Source organism: Hemibagrus wyckioides, linkage group LG02 (assembly GCF_019097595.1).
Source record: "Hemibagrus wyckioides isolate EC202008001 linkage group LG02, SWU_Hwy_1.0, whole genome shotgun sequence".
In the NCBI taxonomy this organism is placed as follows: domain Eukaryota; kingdom Metazoa; phylum Chordata; class Actinopteri; order Siluriformes; family Bagridae; genus Hemibagrus; species Hemibagrus wyckioides.
In genome coordinates, this window is record NC_080711.1 from 11,609,895 (window position 1) to 11,622,952 (window position 13,058).

At 39.2% G+C, this 13,058-nt stretch overlaps 1 protein-coding gene across 1 annotated transcript; it reads right to left on the reverse strand.

Moving 5' to 3' along the window:
- Nucleotides 1–1,191: 1,191 nt before the first annotated feature.
- Nucleotides 1,192–13,058, reverse strand: hs3st3b1a (heparan sulfate (glucosamine) 3-O-sulfotransferase 3B1a). The gene is made up of 2 exons (XM_058373761.1): nt 12,274–13,058; nt 1,192–4,388 (listed from the first exon to the last, which is right to left on the reverse strand). The coding sequence occupies exons 1-2, from the start codon at nt 12,795–12,797 to the stop codon at nt 3,770–3,772; spliced, it is 1,143 nt and encodes a 380-aa protein (XP_058229744.1). The 5' UTR covers nt 12,798–13,058; the 3' UTR covers nt 1,192–3,769.

Consider the following 13,058-nt stretch of genomic DNA (forward strand, 5'->3'; position numbering starts at 1 on the left):
CACAGTGTGCCTGGCGCTATTCTACTTTCTGCTCAAGTGGCTTACAGGAGATCACATGGTTTTTAGTGCCTAACTTCATTAAAAGGCTTTGGGATTTACAGCCACCTTTTACTAAAGACATCCTGGGACTCATATGGTCACATACATGACCAAACATCATTTCAACTGCATGCAATGTGAAGTGTGTTTTCATACATATCCATCCCCAAATGGTATGACACAATGACAGCCTGTTGTTTCTAATCCCCATTCACTGAACCCAGTTTTCTGGTTTTCTCCCGTCTCCCTGTTGACTTTACTATGAGAAGAGAGCGCTGTGAATTGCCAGGTGTTAACTCACTGAGCTTCACAACCTGGAGACAACTGAAGCTTTGCACACAACAGCCTGAGGATATCGACACAAACAACATTGTCCCAGCTGGGAGCATAGCAATTATAGCTCGATTCCACACACACACACACACACACACACCCACACACACACACGCACACACCCACACACACACACACACACACACACACACACACAAGGACCTTACATTGCAATAATTTTTATTTCAGTTCATTAATGTTACTCATAAAGCCTAATTTCAACCTCAGTAACAACATATATGTAATTAATTAAATAAAGATAACATTGTTTGCAATGGCCTTGTTTTTTGTTTGTTGAATTTTGTCTTTTTTATAAGTACTTTTTTAAAAGGTAAAAACCTTTTATATATTGTAATCTTTGTCAGACTGATTGAGTGGCTCACTGGGAATCTGTTTGAGCAGTGTGACTCCTTAAAGTGCACTTTATACAGCTTTCCATTTATGCAAAACACACAATATGAAGCTCCTAACTATGACAGCATGGTCGCATATGAAGTTTGAGAGAGATCAGATGTGTTTAAACTTCTATTCATTTTTAGTAACTGCCTGGTCTGGGTTACAGAAGTTTATATTAGGCTACCAGTTTGTTTATGTTTTGAGAAATCAAACTAAATTTGTTTATACTGCAGGTTGGTGCTAATAATTACACTAGCAGGATTTTACAAATGTCCTGTATGTACATCTATCTATCTATCTATCTATCTATCTATCTATCTATCTATCTATCTATATAAAGATACATATAAAGATACATATAGTATCACTGCATTTACAACCCTACACACATACTGCCAGGAACTCCAGACTCTGGAGAATGGATGGAAGTGCAGGTCAGTTTAATAGGAACAAATCACAAAATTAGGAACAGTTACAGTGAACAATCCAAAATAACATCAGGCAAACACAGGATGAAAACAGGTGCAGTTTGGTCAATGTAAAAAAGGTCAAAAAGCGGGCAACGTCACGGAAAGCAGAGAAATGCACATATACTTTTAGGGATACGTACAAACACAAACTAAAACAAAGGCACTTTAAAACAGTGCTAATCAAAACATACCAATTAAACAGAGATGAATACAAGCAGAAGGATGGCGACCAGGAACGAGGAAGTGCTGGTGGCTTCTGGGAAGGTGAGTCCTCTGGGCCATGTTTGTATTCTGAGTCTGTGAAGTCTGCAGATGTAACACATGCACAAACATGTACACTATTCCACTGTCTCGCTCTAATCAAGGATAGGGCTTTCAGGAGCAGGTCTGCTCTTTTTGCAGTCTGTATACTAGTAAATGAGATGCAAATAAAGAAAAATAATAATGGTTTTCTGCATATAAAGAGCAAAATGATTTTAGTGGTGTATTAGAGGATCTTGTTTCAGATGTGAAATGTGCAGTCATTTGCAAATATAATAACCCCACTGGTGAAACCAAGCAAGGCTGGTGCATCCACAGTGCACACACACACACACAGACACACACACACACACAGGCCATCTGAACGTTATGTCCACTCTGACAACTGTAGTCTTGAGCCGAAGTAAAACAGTTAGATCACAAAACTGTCTTGTGATAAACTGAATCAATTAGCTGGAAGAAACTGCTGCAGCGGGAAGCAGCTCACCCTCTACAACATTTCCCCTAACATGAAACTTGACTACACTGGTTCCATAATGTACACAGCTCAGTGGACTTTAGTGGTAACATAAATGCAAATGTGTAGTACTTATGCTCATTAGCTGAATGACTTAATGGAACACATGAAGGAACCCCACTGTAGTGGGGACTGTAGAGCTCAGTGGCAACCTCACAGGAGCCCATTCTCAACAGCAGAGTCATGCCAGAGGAATACATTCACTTCAGTCCAAAACTATATATACTATAAAACTATAACACAGGACAGAACCGTCTCCTTCTTGCCAGAGTATCCTGGCTGTTAATGGCAGGAAAGAAAGCAAGCGATAAAGAATTTTGGTAAAATAGATTTATTTTATCATTGCAGAGGAATACTGTAGCGTAAAGTATTCATGGTCTCAATCTCTTGACAGAACTTTAGGTTAAAGATGAAAAAAAAAAAACATTTCAATACCACAATGAGTAGAGTATTCGATTTGAACAGCCTACTCTGGAAAGCCATAAGAAGTGTAAATGTAAGATCTTTATTAGGGTTGAATAAAACTCAACCAACTATACATGAATGTTTCAGAAAATATTTGTCCAAAGAAACGTTTTTCCTTTTTTTTTCTTTTTTTTTGCTGTGCCTGAATATATAACTTATGGCTTAAACTGACCAATTCCTTTTGATGCTGTATATCTTCAAGTTTCTCTGTTAACATAATCTACTGAAAATACATTGTGTTATGAAATAGCAAGATCAATGACACATTTTTTCCCCAGAGAATTTAAACCATGTCCTCTGATCGCCTTGAATCAATCCATTTATGTGAGGGACAAACATGGCTTAATCAGCATTTCAGTTTATTTATTTATTTTGTTTAGTTCCAGAGTCCATTTCTGAGGTCATCCAAATAGGTCTGATGGTCTTGCTCTGCTCAGCCAAAGAATTTGGGAGTATTCGTCCTCCCTATCGTGTTCTCCAAAAAAATACCAAGGACATGACATTATAACCTCTCCTCCTAAGTAAGAAATACTTGATTATGGTATGGAGACGTTTGTTTACTCCCTAGTCAAAGGGGTCGCACATTTTGGCAACATTAGACCTACTTTAAATTCTCAATATTTCCCAGACATCAGGTAAAATTGTTCACTTATAAAAATATAATTATAAAAATTATATTCCATAAGCACATTAAGCACTGTTGTGCTATGAAATCCTTCCAGGGTTTAATCAACATAATGAGTGACTGTTTTTTTTTTGCTAGAGCTTTGGTCTGTTGTATTTTATCATCATAATTGGTGTTATCATTTAGTGTATTGATCAACCTGAACTAGTAGTGGATCAGCTGGTACCCAACCTAAAAGACCCATTCTGTGAGATTAATCAAATGATGAGAAAGAATTCTGGGACCATTATGGTCTCCTGGAAAAATTTGATTAGGGTCTGGAATGCATGACTTCTAAGGATAAGAATTGTATGGACACTGAAAGAGATGCTATTGCTTGATGGATGGATTGAAGGAAAAGAACATTTTCTCTGCACAAGACTGGTTCACTGTTTACCCGTTACTAATTTCATTGTGCTTTTGTCTTCCTTTTGGGGATGCTTCTCCTCATTTGAATTCCTATTGGTCATTCACTACAAAGTTCCCAATTTGGTAATGCAATTACTCAAACCTATTAAATAATAAGCTCACCAATTTCCATAAAAATGGAATGACTGAAATAAATTATCATAAAATAGACTTCTTTTTTTACACAAATAAAATCTTTTACAAAGTGTTTTTTTGTCAATCCCAACCAAAATCCTGCCCAGTCATGAGGTAAAATTTTTTATTAAATGGCTTGTAAAAGTCTTGCAGTTGACGCACTACAGTAGGGTGGATGTTTGGATGGGTGCGTCCTTTGGTTTTGCCTAGGCAGTGGGGCTTGCTGTTGCTTGATGGCTTCTTCAGGCATGGGAAGCCCTTGGCTGGATTAAAGTGGAAGTGTTTCTCAGTGACCAATCTCCTCAAGTGCAGGAAGTCCTGCACACGTGCCATCTCACCAGCTGGGTCGGTGATTAGTCGCTCACCACTCACAAACAGGATCTGACTGAGTGGGAAGAACTGCAGCCAGCGCTTCAGGTGCCGGGCGTACATACCGATCTGCAAGGCACTCCATGTGGCATCAATCACGCCTGTTGTTGCATTCTTGAAAGTCAGGCTCTCAAAGGAGGGTATGTCGGGTTTCTTGGAACGCGTTTGAGTGTAGTCTGAGATGGCTCGCGTAACTGGGTCCCGCACAACCACAATCAGCTTAGTGTCCTTCGACATGGCGTAGATGCGGCCTGGGACCTCCTTGGTCACAAAGTAGCTGGGGGTCTTTTCCATGGTGATTTGGCCCCCTATAGTCTTAGGCATCAGCTCTCTAAAAGACAAGACAATGGTGTTAGCAAACAAAGATGAGTGCTGTAAATATCAACAGGAGTATTCTACCTATCCACATTCTTCTGTCTCTGCCCCTGGCTTCCTGCTGTCTCAGCTACAAGATGTAGTAGGTTAATCCTGCTCAGACCCTAGGGCACAATCATTTGGTAATGAGTCTTTATGATCCATAACCAACTGCCACTTAGAGAAATCAGAGGCTCTGTAAAGAAAGGCCATTTCACTGAAGTGTGGGTTGAGATCTAGTAGAGGTAAAACCCCTACAGCATGTGTACCATCTGTCTCATATGAAACCCAGAGTGGTGATGACACACCTAATTATTGGAGTTATATTTAGGCACAGAAGAAAAAAAAAACCCATGTGTCCCCTTATGGTCATGTTAATTTTAGTCATATACAGGTCATTTTCTCCACACAAAAAAAGAGTCTCTCTAACAATATCCATAATACAGTACCTTATGTTTTTTGGACCATTAAATGTGCTATTGGTGTTACGAATAGAAAAAAATGTATCGTAAATATGATGCACGTAATATTCAGAGTGATTCACTAACATAACTAAAATATTTCAACCTAAAATTTGACGACTGTCAGCTACAATCAAGCAGTCCTTTGAGAAAAATGCAAGAGAGAGAATTTCATTTGACGGCATCTTGCTCATATCAGAACTTGTGTAATAGTTATTCCCTTGCTGGCTCTGTCAGCAGGGTCAGACTGGTGCATAATTGGGAAACTAGCCATTTAACTTCAGCCTGTATGCAGGGAATGGCTGATGCAGTCCAAGTGGGATTTAGGCAGCGCTAGGTGCTTTCCAGCATCAAGCAGATCCTTGTAGCTAATGTGCAGGCAGAGAACTCCAGAGACAGAAGGAATTAGAGAACACCAAAGAGCACACGTGGGCAATATGATATTGAATTGGGATATGTTAAAATCATGATACACCTTTTGTGTATGTCAGGGCTTTAAAACTCAAATTGGTTACTCACTGTAAAGTAAGCAATTGACTAGATTTCAAAATATATTCTGCAGTATTTGTGTCAATTCTCTTCCATGTCCTGTTTAAAGATTTTTGTATAGGAAATACACAATGTAAATCAGCAAGTCTTTTATTTGAGTAACTCTTTTAGGGTTTTAAAAACATCCACCTGGGGTTAAGACACAAGGAGAGGCAACTGTCTCAAAACAGTCAATGTGGTAAATGGCATTTGCATACTCAGTTCGCATCTGTTAGTAACCTCAAATGCAAAAAAATTTTATTGAGAGCTAGAGGAATAGTGGGCAGAAGGAGAGAGAAAAGGAAAGACAACTGTATATCATAAGGAGTCTAGGGAAGGGAAGTAAGTGCACCGGGATAAATTGCGCTGAGTAGTCCTCCTTAATCGACTACCACATTAAACACGATATGGTGTATATCCCCATGTAATCTTCTGAACCACTCCTCTCTCACTCTTCCTATTTATCGCTCCTTTTCTCAAAATCTCCCTAGACCATTATCATTATCACAGAGGCTGAAAAAAAGCACCAAGCTAATGAGAGAGGGGCATGTGGGAGAAGAGGTGGCAAATCAGTATCGCTGCAATTATCCTCCCCATCTCTTGGATACACAACCAGAGTGCCAGGGGCTGTTCCTGGCAGCCCGAGGGACTCCAAATCCTACTACAGATCCAAATTTACACTTAGTCCCCAAGCAAAACAAACGTGGATTAGAGCTATGAGAATTATTTCTCAAAACAGGCACCTTAAAGACAAAATGTGATTCTCTTGGGAATATCTGTTCAACTTAGTAAGCAGTATAACCTAGATGCAGATGTGGATCCTTCTCTGCTAGCACCTAAAGACATTAAGCTATGTCTAGCATTTTGTTTAGTTCAACTGAGAAATAAGTAGTAAGTATATACTAGCTCCAAAACTGGTTGTTTGATTTATATTTTACATGCTAGCATTTGCTCTAGCTTAGTTGGCTAGTATATGTACTCTTGCCACTCTTTGTACTAGTTTCTTTCTCTTTTTTTAATAATTTTATGTGATAAATACTGTAGGGTTTGACTGTTGTCCTATGACTATTTACTTGCGTAAAGCATCTTCGGGTATCTTGAAAAGCATGCTATAAAAATGCATTATTGTGCTTATTCTTTTTCATTCTCTACTTCAACTTCTTCTTCTTCTTCTTCTTCTTCTTATTATTATTATTATTATTATTATTATTATTGTTTTTCATTCATTTTTGAACCTCAAATGAGAATGTATTGCAGGTAAGTATTAAGTTGTGAACAGTGAAGTGAAGAGAAGTCAGAGGAATCATTGGCACCAGTTTTCAGTTTGTTTTACTGTGCTGTACCGAATTTGCACAGAATTTAGAAAGTAATTCAAATGCTGCTTGTCATGCTGTAGTTTAGTCGCATGTTTGTATGAACTTAAATTAACACTCAGTCTCACTTTCCCATAGGATAGAAATCTAAAGGCAAGACATTTTGCTGTGCATAGTTGTTGGAGTTGTGTTGTGTCTTGGGAAGAGGTGAGGTATGTCTGCAGATCTGGATCCTGAAAAGGTAGCGTTTGAAGAGCTGGCTCTAAAACCCGTGTTTACATTATCTACTATCAGGTCGCACGTTCAAAGGCTCAAGTTGGAGTCTTTAAGAGTGCTGAGTGTTTGCTGGTGTGAAGTTCACTCAGAATGCTGTAATGAGATGGTGAGTGGGTGGTAGAAGTGGCTAAGCCCTAATTTGCACCAGAATACAGGCCTTCTCTGGGTAGTTATTAGGCTAGCAGAAACTCATGCTAGTGATCCACTAGTTCAGTAGAGGATTTCTGTCCTTGAATAATTGTTGTTGTAGCCCTTTCAAAGCATGTTGCTTTAAGGAAAAATGTAACCTGATTGAGACACAATTCAGTGGCGGTGTGTGAAAAGTGTGTTTGTGTGTGTGTGTGTGAGTGTGTGTGTGTGCATGTGTGGGGAATTGGAAGAAATTCCTCTGAGAACATCCTTCTTTGTTAAACCACACAAGAGGTGACATGAGGTGGTGGTATGCAGCCACTTCAAATAATCTGACAGTTTCTACAGGACACGTTCCAGATCTGAATCAAAAACAATGTGGGATGGTGTGGGCAGCTTTTATGTCTACAATATGTCGCCTTGTCATTTGTGTTTAGCTTGTCATAGCATTTTCTACTGCTCCCACCTTGAGAAAGCACCTCATGTATTTGATGAATATACAGCAAGTTTGCCAAATTATCCATAAAATTACCGTTCCAATTTAAAGGCAGGAACCCGGCTGTCCCTGCTTTAGAAAATGGGTTGAATAAGGGATGAATAAGGGTACAACTACCCCAATATAAACAAATGCTTATGCTTTATGTGTATAAATATATATTATGGGTTATAAATTAAGTGTTATGTGGCCTGTTACCTGAAAGAAACACACAGAATAATAAAATAGCACCATATTTGGTTTAAACTCTGCAGTTAGTCCTAGGCCAAGCCTTCAGTGTAAAGTCCATGTTGGAAATGTGGCATGTTTTTCAAGTTAAATGAATATAAACTAATTATATGTATAATACATTGTCATAATGTTTTATAACTTTTACTGCAAAGGAACGTTTCCCTCATATTTATAAAGGCAAGGAATTTCAAATCCGAAAGAAATCTGTGTATCAGTGCTATTCATGTTTCATGGCAGGTGGACCACATGTGGGGCAGATGAGGCAGTCATGGTGATATTCACTCACTTACTTTATCTATATAGAAATAAAAAAAAAAATGACAGAAGACAGACTGACAAATTCTTGAAATAGTTTCCCTGTAATTTAAGTAACCTAGTATTTGTTCTTTTTAAACTTACACAAGAATAACCATGAAAAGCAGAGCAGATATTTAACCATTCATCCTCTTGCTTTGTTAAAGTGTATTTTCACAATACATACAGAACTGGAGTTGAGCTTTTAGAGTATAAAAAACCAGCTCTCACATTAAAATATAAGGCTGAATCTTCTGAAGTGGCTACAGTGGAATTCTAGCTGACAAATGACGTGCTCTCTGCTGCTCGAGATTTGAATAACTGTGTCAATTATACAGAATTTCAAGTTAAAATATGTACACATTTTTATTCATTATTATGATTTAGTAATTTTACTGGCAGCAGTCTGGCAGATTATTTGAAACATGGATAAGGGCCACATTTGGTCTGTGAGCTGCCTGATGAGGTCTGCTGTAGAGAGTGGACATCTAGAACCAAAATGAGTAAATCTTCTCCACAAATATGTGTGAGAATGAGGAAAGTTCCACAGGTACATCACTGTCTAGTGCTTACAAACTCCTCCTGGACCAAATGTTTTCAGGGCCTTTTTTTTTCAACTGAGAGTTCATGCTGTGTTCGTCAAAAAACACTTTCACCCTCCTGAGCACATTTGCATACAAAGTGAAGGAAGAAACAACACAATTCACTCTAATTGTGTGCTCTCTCTCGCCATGGTTAATGCAGACCTCAGGGGCTCTGCCGCCTCCTTTTCACAGCCCGGCAGCCTCTGTTGAGCTCTCAATAGCATTGCTCTCAATTTATTGCAAGCATCTGCCACACTCTCACACACACATAGTGCTGCTTGTTTTAATATACTCCTCAGAAAACGTGAAAATGAACAATGCTTATTCAGGTGTTGATTATTTCATACTTTGTCTTAGTTAACACCAAAACAAAATGAAGCACCCCAAGACATAAATATCTAGAACCAAAAGAAGTAATTAGTACATTGCTGACTCTTGGAAAAGTCATGCAAGGGCTTGAATGTCACATCGATTGCTGAAAACCCTGCTGTGTCCAAAAGCTTCTACAGAAACACATGGCTGCCTTCACCATGTTCTGCCAACAGTGCAAGTCTAGCTGAATGTCTCCACAGGGGGCACTGGCTCCTGACCACATGCTCCTTTCTCCAGTCTTATGTCTAAGAGCTATTCAGTGGGGCTCGGTGGATAAAGGTAGCCATCCTCCTCTCGGGCTCGTCCGAGTGCATCCAGTGCACCAACACCCTTCATTCCTTCACAGAAAGTCATCTTTTCCTTAACATCCTATTCATTAATGTTTGCATGCAGTAGCACTGACTGTAGCGAGGTGTTATTACAGTTCACAGGGTCACGTAGGAGTTACAAGCGGTGTAGACTAACAATGAAAGCTGTGCTCTGAGCAGTCATTAGGGAGCTTTTATTGTGCAAGTTGCCGGTGGAGGTCAGGCAGCAGTGCATGGCCCTGACTAGGCTTCCTCATGCAGAGATGTTTTAATTAGACAACAGTGTTGGCTTACGGAATGGGCAGTCATTAGAGGAGTGAGCCTGCTGCTGCCCAGAAATTGGTGGCTTTAAGACTGATTAAGACATTCAAACCATTAGTACAGCATTCAATCCTGATCACAGCAGCATCACCAAAACATAAGGCTCAACTCTCCAAAGCATTTTTTTTTATTACAGCAGCTTTCTTCACATGACTTACAAACAGTTCACGGTTCTCACTTAGCTCAACAGTGCTCGGCTCTTTGATGAGACCGAGACAGAGACAAATAGAAAGAATCCACTTGTGTGACTTTTATGGAGCACAATTGTAGTTGGATTCAGCACATGCTGAGAGCAAAGTGATTACTTTTTCCGCTCATCATACACAATAATCATTCAAGCACAAAAAAGATTTCTCGAAAATTGGGAATCGCTCGATACATAAGGAAAGGGTTAAAGGTTGACCATAGACTCAGTCTGATTCAGACTACCAATGAATATGAAATCATCAGTACTTAGTGGATCCTCTGTGTTTACTGTCCTGTAACCACACTCCGGAAAACATCTACACACAAGCCACAATCTGTTAAGCTTCATGAGAGATATGAAAAACTGATGCTGAGTTTCATTTAGCCAGTTACTGATTTGTCATAGGACAGATGGGCATCTAACATACTTCTGTGTTACAGAAAAAATCAACTTCATCTAATTTTATCAAAATTATTGGTAAATATCTTTAAAAGTATTAGGGATATAAACCGCAGGCTTCCATGTGGTGCCATAAAGTTTTGATTTCCATCTGCTATGGAAAAATAAAATTTAGCCTCATATATATGTGACCAGAACTGGATCTACATTTCACAAAGGATGATGATATAGAGAAGAATTATTTCAAAAGTATCAGATTTAAGGGGCAAATCACTTAAACTCTAAATCATAACCATATCAGTTTAATGTTTTTTTTTGTTTACACACCAGTTGCTTGCCCTTTTTAGATAATAACTGATTTATAATCAGTTACCATTGAAAAAAGTAATTTAATAATTGTTAATCATTTCCATCATTTTAACTCAATGTGTCGATCAGAACTATCAGATCGTTACACCCCTAAAAACAATATATATAACCAGGTCTCATGTAAATGCATGAGTTTTTTAAGGTATACTTGATAAATCAAAACTTTTTTTCTAAATGATATGGCTGGAAATAGAAAGTGATGGTCAGTTTAACTTCAAGCACAAAGTAGTGTTGTGCAAGAAATACTGACCATATGCTGCATTACACAGTCAGTGTGTTTGCCTAGGCTGTGTTTGTTTTACGATTACAAAAGTTCAGCTTAGGTCTGATTCACCATTACCAGACTTTGCTCTACGTGGGAAGAAATATTCTGAGAAAAGTCATTCACACAAAGTAGTGTGTGTGAATGGCCCTTTATCTCTTAAAAAGCATTATTTCTTTCTTAGGCTGCCAAAGCGGGATTTCCTGAACCTGCAGTGTTATATTTCAGCATCTTTACCTGTATATGGACTGTCTACAAGACAAACAATAATAGGAGTGAGTGTACAATATAAAGGAATAATTCCACAAACAAGGCTAACACAAAAGGATGATGAATCACGATGCTAGCTGTTTAAAGGTGAATCATCTGTACCTTTATGACACGACACCCAAAACTGTCAACTGTCTCCTGCTATGACAAGTACAATGATACAGTAACAGGACAGGACATGCTTTCATGTAGGCTATCATGACCTCAATTTCCTTTACTGGTATGTTTTTTTAATGTCATGTAAGTGGGTGTTAATAAAATAAGTAACATATGCATCAAAACTCCTATGATAAATTAACCTCAAAATTATTCATTAATTAAAAGTTAGTTCTGTTATTAAAGCAGTGTGTCTGTTATTTAATTCATTGGAAATAATCTGCAGTGGAGGTTTTGTAAGCACAATGGCCATATGTCCAGAGTCTTACATGCTTCATCAAATCCAAATTCAAGGAGACAATTCATTAGGCCAGTCATCATCATCATCATCATCATCATCATCATTATCGTGTTGACATGAAATTACATTGTTTATAACTACAGTGTTGACAGAATAATAGCTTGTAATCACATTGTGTACACTCACAGAAACACAGGCACCAAACTGTTTCTTGTTGCTGGGTTGGTACCGTCAATGTGCATGCTTTAGACATTTATTGTGCATCTTTACCTAGGAAAGTGCAACTGGTGTTAGAGTTAAGATTAGAATTAACTTTTAGAGTATTGGTCATTAAGGTCCATGTATGCAGGCTTGGCTTAAATTAAGTGGCTGAAATGTTGGGTTACTAATCTGGAAGATTGTGTATTCAAATTTCAATACTCAACTCATGAGACAGACCCTTAAATGTTAAGTTGTATAAAGGTTAGTTGCTCTGAATAATGGTGTCCAGCCTAATGTCCGGTGATGACGTGTGTGTGATATTTACATTATTTTTAAGGTTTCCAGGTAGAATATTAAGATACAAAACATTGATGGTACCATCCCAGCTACAAGGGAAAGTACACTTTGATACCTTTATCTCTTATAATGTATAATAGTAGTTTCGGTCAGCTGGTCACACTCACCTGTACCACTCAAGTCCTTTATCATAGTTCCGGTCAAAGAAATGTGGCTCTGCGCCCACAGCCCTGATGTCAGGGTGCACGCGCAGGAACTCGAGCAGCGCGCGCGTGCCGCCCTTTTTCACCCCGATGATGATGGCCTGAGGCAGTTTCTTCGTCTCCGTTCCATTGTAGGCACCTGTCGCCGCTGCTGTCCCCTCTTCCACAACCCTCAGCTCAGCCTTGCTTTCATCCCACTCATCTGCTCTGCTGTCCAGCTCGTTTTCGTTGTTTAACAAGTCCCTTGAGTGTGCTATGGCGTAAACGTCCCTTCCCGAGTTGATAAAAGAGTCCACAGCAGTCTCCGGGTTCGTCCTCATCCCAACCGAGTCCACCGCGAATCTCGGCACGGAAGCGCAATAACCAACGCAGCAGTAAAGCATGTACGCCCAAAGTGTCAGCATGATGCACGCAACCAAAAGTCTACTTTTTCCCAGGTGAAAAGAAACAGCGCAGGAGGTCTGACAAAACAGCAAGCTATATTCCATAAGAGCGCCGCTTACGCGTCAGCGTCCCGTTACGCATGTTGGCAAACTTGGGTCTCCCTAACCCCCACAGAAATCCTTAAGACATCTAGACATTGCCTTAAGTCAGAGTGCATTCCCTGCAAGGTGCTGAATTCATTATATATTTTAGGGCAGGAAGGAGCTGCAAGAAATGTGTTACTTATGTGTGTGCGCGCGCGCGTGTGTGTGTGTGTATATATGTGTGTAAGATGCCCTTTCCTCCACAGTCTGTGAGCAACGAGT